Raw genomic sequence first — 20,556 nt, 5'->3', positions numbered from 1 at the left:
ATAAAGTGTGTGTGTGTGTGTGTGTGTGTGTGGAGACATGGTCTCCCTATGTGTCCCTGGCTGGTATGGTACTCTTACATAGACTAGACTTGGTGTGAACTCACAGAAATTAAGGATTAAAGACATGTGCCACCACACTGTGCTTAATTGTATTTTTTATTATTATTTTGGAGTCCATTCGTTGCTCTTTGTTGAGATATAGCAAAGCAGCTGAGTTTTATGTGCTAACCTTTTTTCCTGTATTCTTGTTATAACTTTAGTAGATCTCATAGTCTATTGATTTTTGGGATTTCTGTATAAATGATCAAATAATTTTAGACAAAGGCATTTTTATTTCTATTGTGTTTCTACTCTCTCATCAAAAATATACTAGCTATAGGCTTTTTGTGAATATTCTTTTTTTTCTTTTATTGAAAATAGATTTTTTTTCCCTCACATAATACATCTTGATCAGGGTTTTCTCTCCTCCTCCTCCCAGAGCCTATCCTCCCATCCAGACCCACCTCCACCCCCTTTCTGTCTCTCATTAGAAAACAAACAGGCTTCTAAGGGATAATAAACAAAAACTAATACATCAGAATTGAACAAAACAAACAGAAGGAAAAAGCCCAAGAGAAGGTACAAGAAACAAAGACCTATCACTGAGGAATCCCATAAAACACTAAACTGGAAGCCATAACATATACATAAAGGACCTAGAGGGTAAAAAGAGAGAAAAAATAAAATGAAATTATAAAATAAGATTAAAGAAAGAAAAAAAAAAGGCCTGGCATGGCATTATGATATAAGGAACCTCCAAGGGTGACATTAAGTTCAGTTCTGTTGGCCGTCTACTGCTGGGCATGCAGCCTACCTTAAAGATTAGGTAGTTTCCTCAGTAAGACTCTTGGAGGAAATTAAATTTTCATTTTCAGGTGTTTATTGATTGGAGATTGAGCTGGGTTAGGAATGAGGGCATGTGTCCACTTCTTTCAGCTCTAGGTCCTCATCTTTGGAGAGGGGATAGCCCAAGAAAAGGCTCAAGAATCAGAGATCCACTTGTTCGTTCACTCAGAAATTCCATAAAAATATTAAGCTGGAAGCTATAAGATATACACAGAGGACCTGGGACAGACCTGTGCAGACCTTGTGCATGCTGCTTAGATCATGTTGATTTAGAGGTCCCTGTTTTCTTGGCCCTCCATCCTATTTGGTTCTTACACTGTTTTTGCCTCCTCTTCTGTGGGGTTACCTGAGACCTAAGGGGAGAGATTTGATGGGAATATCAAATTTAGAGCAGAGTGTTCCAAGGTCACTCATTCTCTGCATAATATCTGGCTGTGTGTGGGGTCATCTGCTGCAGGAGGAAGCCTCTTTAATGATGGCTAAACAAGACTCCTATCTGTGACTACAGTAGAATGCCATTAGGAATCATTTTATTGCTATGCTCTTTTAGTAGAACAGTAGTATTTGATTTTCCTCTAGGACACTTGTCTATCTAGTCTCAGGTTCTTGGCCACCCGTGCAGTGTCAGATAATGGGTCCCATCTCTTGGAGTGGGCCTTCAGTCAAATCAGACATTGGTTGGTTACGCCCACAGACATTGTATCACCACTGCACTAGCATCTTGCAAGTAGGACACCATTGTAGATCAGAGGGTTTGTGGCTGGGTTGGTGTTTACATTCTGTTGGTGGTGTGCAGAGTACCTTACTTTACCAAAGATGCTGGAATGTAGACATGAAGACTCTATGTAGGCACCTGCTTAACTTCATCATGTTCAGTGAGTTGTGTAGGTGTTGCTTTCAGCAATGGCCCTTGCCGTCTGTTTGTGGAGAGCAACCTAGAGTCTTGGCAACAGTCTGGGTTGTTTGGGGGTTCCCACGGGACCCCCTTTGGCCAACAATTCAATTAAATGTAACCTAATCTTGATACTAGATGTTTCATTTGGTAACAAGGGATATAGAGTTGGGTCTCTGTCTCCCCCATTATTTGGCAATTTTATTTTGATTACCATTATATCTGTATATATTTTAGGAAGCGTCCATAATACCCCTCAAATGGCCCTTAATTTTAGCTGTCTCTAGGTACATGTTTTTCTGGGAGTAGAGTTAACTGCCCCCTCAATCGTATTATGTACTAAATGGTTGATTCACCTGGTGTTTACCCCAGCATGTCGTATCAAAACTGTGATCCTGGCAGGTTAGCTGTTACCATTCTTCGTGACTCTGTCACTCCTGCAAGATCTATGCACATCACGAATGTCCTTAAGACTGATGGCTGTCCCCTCAGGCTGTACAAGTAGGATGAGGTTTCCTGACATATTTGTATCTTTTTTGTTGTTGCTGTTCACATAAAAAACCCAGGTGAAGAGGAAATCCATGCACAGGAGAAAGTAGCTCTTTTGTTTCAAGACTTTGTATAGCACACTTAATACTTAACAGAACTTTACTGTTACTAGAGATAGATTACATATTTCTAGTTGCCAATTTTTATATTTCCAAAAATATAGGCTAACAAGGACACTGCTCTGTTTTTATTAAACTTTATTTATTGTGTGTGTGAAGGGGTACATGTGTCATGACATGAGCGTGGAGGTCAGAGGACAACTTCCAAGAGTAAGTTTTCTCTTTCTACCATATGAATGCTGGGGGCAAAACTCAGTCAGTCAGTCTTAGGCATGAGTGGCTTTACCCATGGGCAAGCTCACTGTTCAAGGATTTTTTTTTAACTTGTGAAATTGTAATCAGTTTCACAGATTTATGTTCTAATAGCTTAAATTGTAGGTTTCTCATACTTTAGTTTTATTTTCAAGATACTTATTGTCACCACTTGGTGGAGCTCTTTTATAAGCTAGAATATTGTCAAAAGACAAGCTCAAATAAACTGTTACTAATTTGGGGTTGTCATTAGGGTGGTTGAAGTGAACACAACTAAATGATAGTGTAATAGATAGTTATGGAAAGTGTTGGCTGTATATTTTGATTTAATTTTTCAATATGTAATTGAAGGTTTGATGTTTTCACAATTTTTGTTATACAGTTCTAATTTTTCAATGCTGCTTTTCATAAATTTAGCAGTTTCTATTACTTTGTTTCCTATTTTGCAGTTAATGTTAATTAAGAATATCTTTGGTATTAATGAAGAAAATGAAAACTGCTTGTGATCCTAATAGCTTTAGAGAGATAACCCACTTTAGAGATTTTGCATTACTTTTCTTACCTTTTCGTTTGTTTGTTTTTACATAATTGGAATAAAAATGCAAATAATTTTGTAATTTATCTTTTCTCTTAACCGTTATATCTTGGACATTTTTCCCATTGCTTGTACTATTCTTTAAAAATACCTTAGGATTTTGCATTACTCATAATATAGCTCTAGTATGATTTAGCCATTTATTTTAAGATATTTAGGTGTTTGCCACTGTTTGGGGTATGTAAGTAACTATTACAACATTTGTTACAAGGATCTTGACCCAACTCTCCAGTTATTTCCACTGGATGAAGTCTTAGCTGTACGGTAGTACAATGGAGGACTTCTAAGGATCCTGACGTATATTAATGACATATCCTTTTCTTGACTTATTCTAAGAATAGCATACCCAGAATCTGGTTTTTGAAAGGTACTTTTTTTAAAATTTGCAAAGGGTTTATCTATTTTCCTCCACAAGTTTTACCTTTTTGTGTGTGGTTGTTTTGATTGATAAATGATTCTTTTTTGTTTTAACAATTTTTAAACTGCTGTTCTATGCCCCCTTTTTAATAATTTTAAGCATTTTTTTAAAGTTTATGTGTACGTGTGCAAGTACTCATGGAAGCTGGAGGTTGGAGGTGTCTGATCAATCGTTATGAGCCACCTGATGTGGGTGTTGGGAACCAATCTTGAATTTTCTGACAGGGTGGTATATACTTTGGATCACTTATTTCATCCTTTTTACAATTTTCAAGAAAAAAAATTATTTGTAAGTTTTTCATAATAAGGTTTATGGAATTATAACAAAACAAAATCAGTTTTAATCTAGGTTGTAAGATGGATTGGAAATAATGCTTTGACCTTAACAGACCTTAAACCCACCAGAATTCACTCCCCTGCCATCAGGAACTCATGAGGGTCTCATGCTCAGAGCAGCTGCAGGCATAGGGAAACAATTTGTTTCACTCCAGCAGGCAAACGGTCTGAGGCAGGCAAAGAAAGTCAAGGGACCAGGGGTCTGCAGCCCCCAACACAGTAAGTACTAAATAGTCAGCCCTGAAAATATATACTTACAAGCAGAGAGATAGGGATACAAGGGAGGGTTTGGAGGGAAGAAAGGGGAGGGGAAATGATGCAATTACATTATTATCTCAGAAAATAAGAAAAGTAAAAACATAGACAAAAGTTGATGTTTTATTTTCTGAGAATATATCATAGTCGTTGTAATGGGGTGAATCAATATTGTTCAGTTTCAGTGGTGGAAGTATGTAACAGCTTCCACATCAAATTTATTGTGTTAGTTTTCTTACATTAAACTATATCAGTTTAAGCACATAGTTAAAAAAATTGATGGATGTATTTACTCATGTAATTACCACCACCGAGGATTACAACTTTCTCATCACACCAGAAGGTTCTCTTGCCATCTTTGTATTCGTTCCCGAAAACACCCCCTTGTCCCTGGGTAGCTGCTGATCTAGTTTCTGACATTGAAGATGAGTTTTTATGTTTTCTGGAACTGTGTATGGCAGGATATGCTACTATTCTGTGTCTAGCTTTTTCCTCTCTCTCTCTCTCTCTCTCTCTCTCTCTCTCTCTCTCATTCGTGACTTTTTCTCAGGGTAATGATTTTGACTTATCTCTGTTACTACATTTATTATGACTTCCCTTTTTTGTTAGCATCTGTTGCATAATTCTATTACAGTTTGTTTATAGAGTTACCTATGGTTATTTCTGTTTGGTTCTATTTCTGTTATATTTGTTTTGTCTCTAGTGTGGGGCTACATTCATTAGCAGTGTTTTAATTTCTTCAGGGCATAAGTATTGGGAGTAGAATTGTGATGTAGAAAGTGTATGTTTAAATTTACAGAAACAGACCAAACTTGTTTTTCAAAATGGTCATACCATTTTAAACTGTATCATTGGCATTCACTTGCACATCCTTCTTAGTAACCATTAGTATTGTAATTCTTTTTAATTTCAACTAGTCTTATGGATCTACAGTTATATTTTAAAGTATTTATATTAGAAGGAAAGGTTTATAGTTGGATAATGGTGAATTATCTATTACCTGTAATCATTTGATAGTCCAATACGCTCCTTCTTCAGCTGGTACATGAGAGTCCAAATATGTAAAGTGTGTCTTACGTCTGTCCTCTCAGCAAATAGTACAAATACAAATACAAATATGTAAAGTGTGCCTTACATCTGTCCTCTCAGCAAATAGTTCTGCCTGATTATTAGACCATTAGATAATATGACACTCATTTTATCTTAAGATGATCCAGATTTTACCTACAAGATATATACATTTAGAAGGTGGCATATATTGTTGAGGGGAAAGGATGCTACTAAGAAAAATAGTCTACTTACAGTGTTAGCCATTTCTCATCAGTTACTAAATGTAAGCTGGACACTATGCTCAAGGCGTTAAACATAGTCTCATTTAGTTCTTATTAAGTGAGATTTGCATTCAATCCATTGTACAAGTGGTTTGTTTAAGAAATTGTACAAGGCCAGAAAATACCTGAATGAACAAAGGGAAATAAAAATGGATACATTAGAGCAAAAGAAGTATAGTCTGATAAATAAGTTAGCTTTTTTGTTTTTCTTGGAAAAAAAGTTAAACATTCTAGAATCTTTTAATGTTGCTGTAATGATACTGGGCTACTAAGAAACAGTTTAAAAGAGCTGACTGACTCCGAGTTTCCCAAAGTGGTTTAACCTTTTAATCCTCCTTGTAATTTTTTGGCTTATAATATAAATTTTGAGTGTTTGTTATATTAATACAAAATGAATTATTTTTAAGTATATACCATTATAAGAATTAAAAAAATATATTTTGATGTTTAATAAGAAAAATCATGTAATTCAGCTTTGGCGTGGTATTAAGTATGTGAATGATTTAATAATATTTGGCCCTCTTTATTCCTAGGAAGGATATATTCAAAAGAAGAAGGAACTCTGGGGCATCTGCATCTTTGTTGCAGCAGTTGACCTAGATGAGATGCCATTCACTTTTACTGAGCTACAGAGAACCATAGAAACCAGGTAAGAACTCTGTCATAAAAGCTCTGCCATTTAAAAAGTGCTTTTATTGTTTTGATACACTTTAAGAAATTGGTGAAAATGCTGAAATTAAACACAACAAATTTGGGACAAATAGTGAATTGCCATTCTATGATAGGGTTGGTTAAAGTTTATTTAGTTTTTAAAAAGAACTTCTTATTATCTTTTGCCTGCATGTAAGTGCGCCGTGTGCAGTGCCTGAAGAGAGCAGCAGTCCATGTGAGTCATCATGTGAGTGCTGGGAACTGAACCCTGCTCCTCTGGTGTTCATGGGCACATACATACCCTACAAAGACACGCGTGCACACACGTGCACACACAACTAGAAGTAAAAATATGTCGATAAATCATTAAACAGGTAGTGAGTCTATCTTAAATTTAGATAAGATTTATTTAACTTGAAGACTTTGGCATAGTAGATGTTTTAATTACGTACATTTAAAAGCTACTATGTATTTAGTATTGATTATGATACTTGACCCAGAAATTCCTTATCATATGTTTTTTGAACTTTAAAAGTATGTTAATTTGTTCTCAAGTTATTAACAGATTTTGTCTTAAATGAACTTATAGGACTTCTGTTATTTCCTTTGTAGTATATTTATATTATTTCCTTTGTATTATATTTACAAAATACAGCGGTAAATAATTTTACCTGATTGGTAAATAAACATATTTCTTCTTAAGTGAGATAATCTGTAATGAAATATAATTAGTTTTTAGTTAAATTAAGTAGATTAAATGACTACATTTTATAGCACTTTTCTTACTACCTTCAAATAAAGTCTGGAAACAGAGGCTGTGTACAAATAAGTTAATATATGAATGTATGTCTAAAAAGCACATAAATAGCCTAAAGAGTTCACAAGAGTCAATTCCTGATGTAACAGGCACTCTCCCCCTCATCCCTTCTCATAAATTACCCTAAAAGAAGACAGCTTTGTTAGAGCAGCTTTCCATAGTGTGCATTTCCTCTCAGGACAGGTATTGTTTTACCTGTAAACATGTGGACTGTCCTTGTTGGGGAATAGAAGGCTTTGGGTGAAAGATGGCTGTCTGTCCTAAGAATAAATAAATGAGAACAGTTCTCAAATAGGAGAATGGGAGCACTGGAGTGAAAACGAACTGCATGGTTTTGTGTTGGAACTGAATGACTCTATGGGAGCTTATTTAAAAACATGCAGACACAAATGACTGTTTAATAATAGGTACAGTGTATTTCAGAAATCTGAAAAGAATATATTTTAAATGTTTTGCTGTGTGCAGGTAGTAAATGCTTGAGGAGATAGATATGCTTACCTTCAATATACAGTGCTTACATCCATGAAAACATCACATGGTACTCCCTAAAATTATACAGTTCTAGGACTTTTATGCATCAGTGAAAAATAAATTTAAATTAAATATCCATACACATTATTTAGAAACAGATATACATACTTTTTATGCTTCTGCTTTTCTTGTTTTTTTAACTTGAAGTGGATATAGTCAGGAGTAGGTAGGTATTGGGCATGGGTTGCTTCTAGTAAAATGAAAAAACAAGTGCAGCCCTTCCAAAGGACACACAGTGATTTAGTGTAGAGCTGGAATATTCTGAACTGAAATATATATGCTTTGAAAATTAAATAACAAATTTTGATAGCTATTCATGCATTCTTTCTCTATTCTTTATAGTGTCTATAAATTCTTTGACTTACTAAAAGAAATTGATACCAGTACCAAAGTTGATAATGCTGTGTCAAGACTATTGAAGAAGTACAATGTGTTATGTGCACTCTACAGCAAATTAGAACGGTAAGATAAAAGTTTTATTAGGCTTACACATTAATTTTTTGTTTTTTATTTTTATAACCCATTTTCACATTACTGTTTAGTTAGATTTAATCTGGGAACTGTAATGTATTTAATGGAAGTGTTAAGTATTATCCTGTAGCCTTATCCTTTTTGCTATTTTTTATTAGTTCTTAGGTAATTTATCTATTCATAAACATTCTGAACACTTGCCTTAAATTAACTGTTTTTACTAGCCTTTCCTGTCATTCGCTTCTTCTGACGTTGAGCTTGCTTCCCATCTTGCCTAGTAGAACTTATAGTTCTGAATAGTGATCTAAATTTTAACTTTTTCCAGCTTAGAAAGAAATAATGTTGCCAGTGGGAGGTGTGTGACCTGTGTTATTAAACTGTGTTCTGTACTCCAAGTGGTAGTCAAGAAGACTCCACTTGCACCGTTCAACTGGAAAATCTTGACTAAGCATAGCTTACACTTTTTAAATTGTATTTTTCAAACAAATTATAGTCTTCTAACCCAAGTATTATAGTATTCAATATGACATATATCCGCTACTGTTTTGGTGCTCACTGCATTTGTGCAAGGACATATGATAAGGAACGTTTTAGCTACATAAGCCACTTTGTAATAGGATGGTAAAAAGAAAGGAGGAGGCAGGATATGGTGGTACATAGCTTTAATAACAGCACTCAGGAAGCAGAGGCAGGCAGCTCTCTGTGAAATTGAGGCCAGTGTTGTCTACACTGTAAGTTCCAGGACAGCCAGGGTTACATAAAAAGATCCTGTCTCAAAAATAGAAGGGGTGCGGTCCTTAGATCTTCTGGGGTGAATGGGGATAGGGACAGCTAGAAATAGTATCTTCACAGAGGCATGTAACTGTTTTCTTTACCTTTGCTATTTAAGTGGTGTGTTACTAAATCTTGAGAGTTGTGATGATGGAAGTGAAAAAAGGTCCCAAAGGTTGGCCTAGGGGTTCACATAGGGTCTCATAGATGTAGGACTACACTTAAACTCATAGAGTCCAGGCTACATTCCCATCCTGCTTATTTTTTGAGACAGACCATCCTACCCTGGTCTTGAACTCATGATCCTACCTCAGCCTCCTAGATGCTGGGATCACAGGCATTCACCACCATTTCTAGATATGCCCTAGAGCTTTTGAAATAATGCCTTGCTTTTTCTTTCCCCTCCCTCCTCTCTCTTCCTTTTCTCTCCATCTGTCTCTCCCTTCCTTCTACACTTACAGAGTTAAATATATAAATCAGTATATACTCTGCTTGTGACAGTACACAAGGGAAAACCAAGGCAATAGTGCATAGCGTGCTAGAATTGTGGTAGAGATTTCGTATCCATAATAAACAAAGTAAGCAAAATCTTCACTGAGCCAGTTGTTAAGGAAATGATAGTGGGCTGGAGAGATGGCTCAGGGCACAGCATATACATGTGTGTAATCAACAGAGATACACATGCATAAACATAAATAAGAATGAAATGAGCAAAAGAAAATTCTAAGAGCAAAAGAAAATTCTATACAAATCAGTATTAAAACCGAACAAACAAAAACAAGACCATCAAATTATTTCAAGTTCTAGAATTTGAGGGCTTGAAGTCATTTGGGGTACAGTAGCTTTTTGCTATAATAATTTTATTCTATTTTTGTGTTTAAGGTATTCTTTTCCCCATTCCTTTTTCTTCTGACTCCTCTCAGACCCCCACTCTGTGCACCTGCCTCCTTTTAAATCTGTTGCATTTTCTTTATTGTTGTTACATGTACACGAAATCTGCAATCATAACCTGATGAGTCTGTTTAGTGTTACTTCTTTGTGTATGATTTTAAGGCTAACCATTTGGTATTAGATAACCAGTTAATGGGAGAAGATTACTTTTCCTACTCTCAGCATTTCTTAATTGCCTATAGTTATTTGTCTAGGGGTGGGACCCTGTAAGATTTCTCCATCCACATTTCTATCATAATTTTAATTGAATACTTCCAGGTAGTTTTAATCTCTTGTCTGACATCACTATTCTGCTTTGATACTAGTTTCTGTTTTTAAGTTATTTATTTATTTATTATACTTTCCATTTATAAATTGTAGTTGATATCCTGGGAACTTAGGGAGAAGTATAAAAGGATATTAAAAGGGGAATAGTTTTCTAAGTGATTTTTTTAAGCTTTACAGAATATTTTGTTTAAGTGGCTTGCTATCTTCTTTTTCTCTAAATAGAGAACAGTGAGCGATCAATAGAAATACCGTGAAACCAACATTTTTTTCTCTCGTATAGTAATCTTAAGACTGCTAAAGTAAATTTTCTTGTGTTTGCATTTTGAAGAGTAACTATAAGTAGTTTGGAAGGGTATGGAGAAGAAACTTTCAGGTAATTTTTTAGATGCCAGAAAATTCAGAGGAGAAAGAAGAAAAGGATAGTGCATCTACTACATATTGAAATTCAAAAGCTTTAGAAGTTATGTGGGCAATTTTGAAGTGTTCAGGATCTTCCTGTTTCCTGTTTCCTAAGGGCCAGTATGAACAGCAGTATTTCCAGGTTAGTTAGTGGGATCCAGGACAACAGTTTCACAGAATTTTCTTCAAGCATAACTGGAATATGAGAGTTAATGATGATTATTGACACAAACATCAGTGAGCAATAGAATTTGGATCTTTAAGCTGTGCTTCACTAAGAGAATCATTGATCTGAGAAACCACCAATTAGCTCCCAGAACCCTTCCCTGTCATTTATAGTTAGCAAACTGCACAGGAAATGGGAACAGTAGCAGTCAGTGTTCCAAAGCTAGCCCTGTCACTGTGACCGAGCTTGAGATTCTTGGGATGGTCCTTCTCTGTCTTCTCCTGCAGCTTACCCTTATTATCATCTCTCTGTGTGAAACTGGGTTTGTCTATTCTTAAAGTTGTTGAGCCTTCTTGCATTCCTCTGAAGCACCACCTAGACTGGGGCTATTCAACAAACTAACCATTAAAGTATCCCATGATGAGGTGTTTACAGAAGTATGTGTAGATTCCTTTCTACATTATGAAGTACAAATGTGCTCTTATAACAGAGAAGATAGATGTTCCTATCCATCCTTCCTTTCCTCTATCCAAAACAGTAGTTGGTTGTGTCATCTACCAAAAAAGGAGAAGCTATAGTAGGGCTTAGTGGAGAAGTAGTCACACAGATCTGGATTCTAACTTAATCATGAGCTTGTGCTGTGTGATCTTGGATAAATGAGTTTCCTATCTTGGATACCTTGTTTTCTAATGTCTAAAGCTAATGAGAGTACCTATTAGTCAGGTTCCTCTAGAGCAACAGAACTAATAGAATGAATTTCTCTAGAAAGGGGATTTATTAGAAAGACTTGCAGGTTGTGGTCCAGCTAATCCATTGTTGGAAAGTCCAAAAATCCAGTAGTAGTTCCACCACTAGTGGATGTTTCTACTAGTCTTCAGTGTATGCTGGAATCGTGAAGAAGTCGGCTCTAATGCCAGTGAAGGAGTGGACTTGCTAGCGAGATGAGAACAGTCAGACAAAGAGTAAAAGCTTCCTTCTTCCATGTCCTTATGTAGGCTTGTAGCAGAAGGCACGGTCTAGATTAGATCTGGATTAAAGATCTGCAAAGTGTGCCTTCCCACCTCAAGATCTAGATTAAAGGTGTGTTTTTCTACTTCAAAGACCCAGATTAGAAGTAGATCTTCCCATTTCAAATTAGGCAGAAACCCCTCACAGTTGTATTATTTTTGAGTTTTAGTTATGTAGTCAAGTTGACAACCAAAAATAGCCATCACATACCTGTTAAGTCTATAATATATTAAATGAGGTAATACATAAATAATGTTTTTGTTCAGTGACCTTGTATAAACATATTAAACTTTCCATGAATATTAGCTTTCAATTTTTATGTTACCATTTACTTACTGTATATGTGTATGTATGTGGGAAAGTATGTACCCTGACACAGATATGGAGGGTAAAGGGCAACTTGGAGGGATTTATTCTCTCCTCCTGCCATCTGGGTTTCAGTTTCAAATTTAGGTTGTCAGGCCCAGCAGCAAGCACCTTTACCAGCTGAGCTATCTCACAGGCCCAAATATTAGCTTTTATTTTTTTAATTTTTATTTTTTTAAGATTTATTTATTTATTTATTATGTATACAGTATTGTGTTTGCCTACAGGCCAGAAGAGGGCACCAAATCTCATTACAGATGGTTGTGAGCCACCACGTGGTTGCTGGGAACTGAACTCAGGACCTTTGGAAGAGCAGGCAGTTCTCTTAACCACTGAGCCATCTCCCCTTATACAGTCACACAGTACCAAGTTGATGTAAGGCGTAGAGATGTTTGATAGAATAGATCTGTTTGATTGAGTTCAGCATTTCCTCAATGGGTTATACATACATTTGTCTTTCTGTTGCTGTGATAAAGACCCCCTACAAAAACAATTTAAGGGAGAAAGGAATTATTCTGATGTACAGTTCCAGAGGGTTACAGTTTCTAGTGGTGAGGAAGATGTGCGGTCCCAGCAAGCATGGTGGCAGGACATCCATAAAAGGAAGCAGAGCACCTGAACAGGAAGTGGGTCTGGGCTATTAAAACTTCAAGGCCAGCCCCAGTGACTCTCTTTCTCAAGTATGATCCTGTTGGGAATAGTTCACATTTGAACCATAGCCACATTTAACATAAATTAAGATCTTATAAGAGAAGTATTTTATGGAATATACTTTAAGAAACTTTATATTGTCAGCTGTTTTGTTGCAAATAAACTAACAAACCGTATTAAGAATTAACTGTTAGTATCCTACTATATCTAAGAGCTCTGGGTTTGATTGAGTGAGTGATCCTTCCTTAAAGAATAAGATGAAAGAACATTGAAGAAGATTCCTGATTTCAACCTCAGGCTTCACGTATATGCACATATGTCTACCAAACCAAACATGTATATACCACAGCATGTACACATGAAAAAGAAAATTAATTCAGTGATGATTACGATGCTGTCTTGTAGAGTATTGTATTTGAGTAGAAGTGATGCAATACATTGTATATCTTAAGTAGGTGAGAAGGGTAACCTCAGTTCTGGTGATTTTGACTAGGGAAAAAGGCTAGAGAAGAAGAAAATCCTGAATAGGGATTAGAAATAGAAATGTATCAAGCAAAATGAGTGGGGACTGGAACCAGGGATTTTAAACTACGACAAGTGTGTGTACAACACCAAAACATTGTAGGTTGTATTTTGAGCTGCTAAGTCTAAATGTCTGGAGGTTAGGAAGGAGTCTGATTGGTAGTGAACTAGGATTACCCTGCAGGCAGTGGAAAGTTGATGAATAATTTTATATTGGGGAATGACGTAGTCTGATTTGTCCTTAAAAGGCCACTCTGGACTTTGTAAAAGGAATTTATGTTTTTTATTGACTAGTTTTAAGGAATATGGAATAATTTAGCTTTAAGGTTACCAGTCCTGGATCAAACTAAGTTTTATTTTCCTCTTATTTGTATAACTTCCTGGAGTGTGAAGATTGTGATGCCAATGCTTGTTTATTACAGGATGAACTATATGGATATATATGACTTACTGGTTAGATGGTCATTAGTTACCCCCTGACCTAAGATTCTGGTTTTATCATCAGTTTTGATTTAAAAGTGAGTGACAGAAGCCTTTGTAATTAGAACATGGTAATGTGAAATGTCACTTTGTAGTGGGTAAATTTTAATTTAGTTTCAGAATGCTCATGATTCATGCTACAGTAGTATTTCAAAAGTTACTTTCTAAAAATCATCATGCTAATGAAATTGTTTGTCCTTTCAGGACATGTGAGCTTATATATCTGACACAGCCCAGCAGTGTGTAAGTAGTTTAAAGCATGTTACTTTTCATTAAACACTTTTTATTTTCTGAACTAATCTCAGACGTACTGATTCAACGAGGCTTACTTTGGGTGATTAAATCCTTTATACTTATAAATCCTGAGGTGGTAAAATCCTGTTTAGATTGCTCTAAGGATACGTGCTTTATATTGCAAAGAAGAGCTAATTAGCTCGGAATTGATTCGGTGTTCTTTGTCACTATTCTGGGAAAAATGTAGTTCATTCATTAAATACTTAATGAGGATCTGCCACAAGGATTGTATTAGCTATGCTCTGCATATTTTTATATAAGAACAGATACATTCTAAATTAGGAGACTGGAGAGAAGACTCTGCTTAAGAACACTCCTTCTTCCAGAGGATCCAGGCTTGATTCCCAGCACCTGCATGGTAGCTCACAGCTGTCTGTATCTCCAGTTCCATGACATCTGATGAGCTCTTCTGGCCTCTGCAAGCACCTGTCACACAAGTGGTGCACAGACACATACAGACAACATGCACTCATAAACATACACATAAACATACACACACACCATCTCAATTACAAATCCTAAATTATTTTGAAAATGTCTACCACTAGCTAGAACAGTACATCCATGTTCTTTTCTGGACACCTCAAATAGTCCTGGCCATTTTCTGCCTCATTAATGCAGTAGAATTGAAATGCTTGTTAGAATGCACATTTATCGATTTATATAAACCTGTTAATTCTAATGAATGATCATTTTACGGAAGAATTCTCAAGGTGAAATGTTCATAAACCAGAGCCACCTGAATTCTTTTTTTTTCTTTTTTGCTTACATTGTTCATCTTAACTAGAAAACAAAGAGCAAACAAGTATAAAAGTAATTAGAAACAAATTAAAGTAGCTTGAGCTTTATATAATTTAGATTAGAATAAATATTTTGTAGGCACACCAAATGAACTGAGAGAAGTTGAGTTCAGGTGTAAATTGTGCTTTTAAAGAGGGCTGCCATTCATTATGTATGTCTTTAACTCATGTCTACAATTTAAAAGTAAAGCTGAAAACTTTGTCCGTGTCTAATTTTTTTTATTGCTTTGTATTTGTTTGCCAGGATATCTACTGAAATAAATTCTATGTTGGTGCTAAAAATTTCTTGGATCACTTTTTTGCTAGCTAAAGGTAAATGAACATGTTATTACATGCTGATTATAAAGTATGATTAGTAAGTTGTTCATTTGGAATAGTGTAAGTTTTTTCAATTAATATATCCTACTGTATTCTCTGCATGGTTTATTAAATGTAAACCATTTTTATAATTATGCTAACAAAGACATAATTAGAAATGTTTCATTTCCTACCTTTTCTTCCTTCTTTCCTTCCCCCCTTCTTTTCTGTTTTCTTTACATTTTCATTTTTAGCAGTGCTGGGGATGAAAGTTACAGCCTAGTGAATTTTAAATTTTTAAAATTGATTTTATTTAAATTTTACAAAAGAAAAGTTATAAGTAGAAATAATAAGTATTTAGCTACTTTATGTGATATTTCTTTGAAATAAAATATTTCCTGTTATAATCTTTATTTTTCTTTTTTGGCCTTTTATTTTGGTAATGTTATTACAATGAGAAGGGAAAATTATAGTCATTAAATGCTAGTACCTATACCAAATTCAGGGTGAATGCTTGTGTTTTTCTTCTTCTGACTTGGACAAAGTAAAATTTGATGGGAAACAAGTAAAATACGAATAAACCATGATGAGCAGTCAACAGATATGAGAATTCAGTATACTGTGCTGATGGAAAACAGCCTGCATCCCTTCTGTCTTAGTCAGTGGTGCTGGAGAGGAGCTGAGAGTTCTATATCTGGATTCACAGGCAGCAGGAAGAGACAGTGAGACACTGGACCTAACTTGAACATCCGAATCCTTAAAGCCTACCCACCCCATGTGACACACTTCCTCTGCACCTCCAGTCATGCTGCTTGTGTTGAGTGTGGAGGCCATGTTCATTCAAATCATCACACCATCTCAGTACCATTAGAGGGAGGGTTTCTTCTATCCAGGTACTAGCCGGGCCTGACCCTGCTTAGCAGCTGAGATAGATGAAATCGGGCATGTTCAGGGTGGTATGGCCATAGAGAGAAGAGGGACTCGTACAGCAGTGTGCATTAATCTGCCTTGAAAACCATAATAATGTCTCTTGGCACATCCTCCTCCCGCTCCCCACTTTCTAATTAATGCATTCTACTGTCTTCATTTTACTATCAAAGACTTAGCATCTAGTCATCTGTAATTATAGTTACCTCAAGCCTTTAGTCTCAGTTCTATATTTAAATGCCTTCTGTGCCCATTTATTACTTCAGTATAGTTTCTCATTTCTGAGTCCTTGATTTTGACCCATTTCTTAGCTAGCTAGATTGTATCATCAAGGATTTAAAATTGTTTTATACATTTTTTTTTTACATATCGTATGTGCTTGTACGTGTACACCTCTGGCTTGGTGACAAGCACTTTTGCCTGCTGAGCCATCTCTCCAGCCCATCACATTTAAAACACTAGCCCTTTGATGTCATATTCCGTATGTTTGACGTGTTAATGGAGAATGTCCACAGCATTTGTTCTTGAAAGACAACTTGACTGTGTATCCTGTTCTTGAGTCATTTTACCCCTCAAGGCAATATTTTCTAGTATTGAATGTTGATTTTGTGAAATCTGAGGCTCGCTTAATTTCCTCCTGTCATTAAGTTACTGAACACCAAACGGGTTCTTTTTTAAACTTGAGGTTTAGGTCTGAAGGTGTGGCTCAGTAATTAAAGCACTTGCAGGAGAACCCTGGTTTCATTCCACACGGCAGCTCCCAATCTCTGTTACACCACTCCCAGTGCATTTGTTACCCTCCTCTGGCCTTCCTGCCACCAGGCATATAGGCAGGCGAATGCTCATATGCAGAAAATAAATTTAAGTAAATGAAACTTAAGTTTGAGGTTTAATATCTTTACTAGGATATCTGTTATTTGATTCATTCTGTATTCATTTGTGTTACAACACTTTCTTTTAAACTAGGCATTCTGCTCTTCTTTCTGAGACAACTTGATGTTATTTTATTCTGTTAAGTTTTCTTTGAACATTTTATCAGTTTGTTCTCCATGTTTCTCTTATGGGCAATGCTGGGAATTGAGCCCAAAGCTTCATGAATGCTAGGCAAATGTTCAACCACTGAGCTGCATCCCCAACTTTGTGTTATGTGTAGGTTTTTTATTTCTGCTGTCTTTTGTTTCCATCTAAATTCTTTTGGTAATGGTGTTATTTGTACCTAGTTCTTTCTTAGCTCATCTGACTCCGTGTTTTTATGTAAATTGAGACCAGTCAGCTTTTCTGTTTGTTTGTTCATTTGTTTTAAGGCGAGTTCTTGACTTGTGGCCCAGACTGCCTTTGACGTAGTGATCTTCCTGCCTGGCATCCCAAACACTGGAGTTCACCAGAATGTAGGATGACTTGCTTATTTATTTGTTTGTTTGTTTTAAAGGTATTTTCTTCCTATTAGGTTCTCTGATTTTTCCCCTTTTGTGAGTTTACTTTTTCTTTTGTGAATGCCTTTTTCCTTTATATATGGGATATGAGTGGGTAATGCTTTCTTTGAGGTAGTTTGAGAGACCCTCCCTTTATTCCCTTTATACTTAATGTGCAGTTAGTTTGCATTCCCCAGAGAATTACAGTGTGCTGTAAACGGGCGTTATGCTACTTTTAGTCAGAAAGTGAGGACGAGAGTAGAGAATTTATCTGAATTCTGTACTTTGCCCTTTTCCCAATCAGCACAGTATACTGGAATATCTGTGCTGGGCAGCTAGCCATCATGGTTTACTTCCCTTTTGTGTAATGGTTACTTCTCCCTCCAAGCCAGAAAATGAGAAGTGAGTGTGCTTCTGGAGAGTTGTTCTGGATTTGGTATTGCTGCTGCTAGCACTTGGCTAATGTGTTTACCTTTCAGAGTGTTGTTAGAGCGGAGAGGCTGTTCATCTGACTTGGCTGTGCTCCTCTTACTTGGATGTGCCTGATAGCAAACTTCACCTGTTTCTTCACCACCATTAACTTTCAGTTAGCGTACAAATTAAAGAGTTTCCTAGTGACATTTTTGTATCATACATTTCTGCTTTGTGGTTTACACCCCCTGTAATATTTCTTCACTGAATTAATTGCAAACATACTTTTGTACCATACCATGTAGACTTAAAACACCCACTTGATACAAGGTTATTCATTGTCTCACACAGTATTTGTTGTTGTTATTACTGGCTTAGCAGATAGTCCAAAGGTAGAAAGTGAATCAGCTCAAGCTTCTCCTTTATATAAAAAATACATATTTACTTTTATCTGTGCATATGAGTGTTTGTTTTACTTGCATATATGTATATGTACCACATGTATTCCTCATACCTCTGGAGACCAGAGTGGGCATTGATTTCCTTAATGAGAATTAGAGACACTTGTGAGCTAGCTACCATGTGGGTGCTAGGAGCCTAACCTGGGTCCTCTGCAAGTGCAACGAGTGCTATCAACCATGAGCAATCTCTCTGGCTCCTACATCTTTCTTAAAAATAATAGAGCTATAAGCAAGTAGGCACTTGCTGGATTTGATTGTAATTTACATTATGTATAGGTATCTATTACATGTATTTATTTCTATAAGCCTTGTAGTTGTATGTTATATATGTTACATAAACTTATTGTTTTAAGTTATATATGTATGTATGTATGTTACATAAACTCTTAGGATATTATGTTAAATAATCATTTCAACATGACCTTATAATTATGCTCTGTTTGGGTTTTTTGTTTGTTTGTTTTTTGAGACAGGATTTCTCTGTGTTGCCCTGGCTGACCTGGAACTTGCTCTGTAGACCAGGCTGGCCTTGCCTCACAGAGATCCCCTGCCTCTGTCTTCCAAGTGCTAGGATTAAAGGTATGCACCATTACCTCCTGGCTTTTATTTCTTTTTTTCCTTTGGGTTTTCAAAACAGATTTTTTCTGTGTAACAGCCCTGGCTGTCCTGGAATTCACTCTGTAGAACAGGTTGGCCTCTGTAGACCAGGTCTGCCTCTGCTTCCCTAATGCTGGGATTAAAGGCGTGCACCACCATTGCCTAGCAATTTTGTTATTTCTTAATGGTTTTCATTAGTGTAATATTTGTAGGGGGTTAAATTGAACATATGAGATACTTTATATAAACATTTAGAGTGAAAGATTAGCATGCATCATGCTTCAGCATTGTTTCTGAGAGTAATGAGCTTTGTAGGTCACACCAAAATAGGAAGCAGATTTTATAAAAGGTAATGCCAGATGATTTTAATAAGAATTAATTCTTATAATCCCCAGTTTTAAAGCTCTCATTTATGTCTTGAATCTCATCTTTTTAGTTTGGTTTTGCAACAAAGAGAAAAGTTTTCATCATGGCTCTAGTGATTAGCAAATTAATGAGCATATGGATATACCATTACATTTTTCTCTGACTTAAAGGCACTACTCACTAACCTTTTTTAAAAATGGGAATCTTGAAGCCACTGAGATGCCTTTACACATAAAGGCATGAACCGCCAACCTGGAACCTGAGTTTGGTCACTGGGACCCACATAGTAAAAGAAGAGAACCAGTTCATGCAGGTTGTCCTCTGATTGACACACGTATTTTAAGGTACATGTACACACACACTTTGCTCACAAACGTGCATATACATGCATGTACACACACACAGGTAAGTAAATAATAGTTAAATATATAAGTTTTAAATATTTAACTGTGGATCTTTTTTGTTTTTAGGAGAAGTATTACAAATGGAAGATGATCTGGTAATCTCGTTTCAGTTAATGTTGTGTGTAGTTGACTATTTTATTAAGTTCTCACCTCCTGCACTACTCAGAGAACCATACAGTAAGTATTCTAAACAATGCAGTGCTCTTCTCTATCTTCATGAGTGACTTACTGAATGTCTTATAGGTCCGATGCAGTCCTAAAACTGAGAGGATGATAAAACATTAGTCAGGAATGGGCTCTGCCTTTTTCTCTTAGCTTTGCTTTACTGTGACAATACCTGATGTGATCAACTTGTTGGGGTGTGATCGATTTATTTTTAGCTCACAGTTTTGGAGTTTCCAGTCCACAGGTGATTTGACACCTTTGCTTTGAGCCTGTAGTGAGGCCACATTGTGGCAGGTGCACACAATGGAGTAAAACTGTTCTCCTTCTACTGGAGTTGAGAAAGAGAGTAGGGAGAGTATGGACTCCTATTATCCTTCAAGAGATGCACTGTAGGAACCCTCGGACTGGTTAGACTCTGCCGATAGCTGCAAGCTGGGGACTGAGACTAACACGTGGGCCTGAACATCTCCAGATTCAAATCAGCAACCTTCAAGAGTATAAGCTATAGAAAAGAAGATAAAATGTTGAGCAAATAATCAAGAATGTATGTAGTAGGAAGTGCTCTAGTTTAATCAAAACAAAAATTGGGAGGAGTTTTAGAGATATGAACATTTTTACATGGCCAGTGAGATGTTCCAGCCTAACAACCTGAGTCCAATGCCCAGAGTTAATGGTGGAAAGAGAGAATTGGTTCCTGAAAGTTGTCCCTGACCTCCAGAGGTGTGTCCTGCTTCCCCTACGTGCTCATGCATGTGCGCACACATATACACCCACACAATAATAATCATAATCATAAAATT

At 36.3% G+C, this 20,556-nt stretch overlaps 1 protein-coding gene across 1 annotated transcript in view; it reads left to right on the top strand.

The window, feature by feature from the left end:
- Nucleotides 1-20,556, top strand: part of Rb1 (RB transcriptional corepressor 1) — a 126,382-nt gene that overhangs the window by 21,974 nt on the left and 83,852 nt on the right. The window contains exons 3-7 of the mRNA XM_041668636.1: nucleotides 6,105-6,220; nucleotides 7,913-8,032; nucleotides 13,827-13,865; nucleotides 14,961-15,028; nucleotides 19,658-19,768. Coding sequence (XP_041524570.1) covers nucleotides 6,105-6,220; nucleotides 7,913-8,032; nucleotides 13,827-13,865; nucleotides 14,961-15,028; nucleotides 19,658-19,768 — 454 coding nt within the window. The remainder of the gene's footprint in view (nucleotides 1-6,104; nucleotides 6,221-7,912; nucleotides 8,033-13,826; nucleotides 13,866-14,960; nucleotides 15,029-19,657; nucleotides 19,769-20,556) is intronic.

The sequence above is a fragment of the Microtus oregoni genome, unplaced genomic scaffold, assembly GCF_018167655.1.
Source record: "Microtus oregoni isolate MIOR12 unplaced genomic scaffold, Mior012 000001F_ref0000356, whole genome shotgun sequence".
In the NCBI taxonomy this organism is placed as follows: Eukaryota; Metazoa; Chordata; class Mammalia; order Rodentia; family Cricetidae; genus Microtus; species Microtus oregoni.
This window is presented reverse-complemented; position numbering and strand designations above follow the sequence as displayed.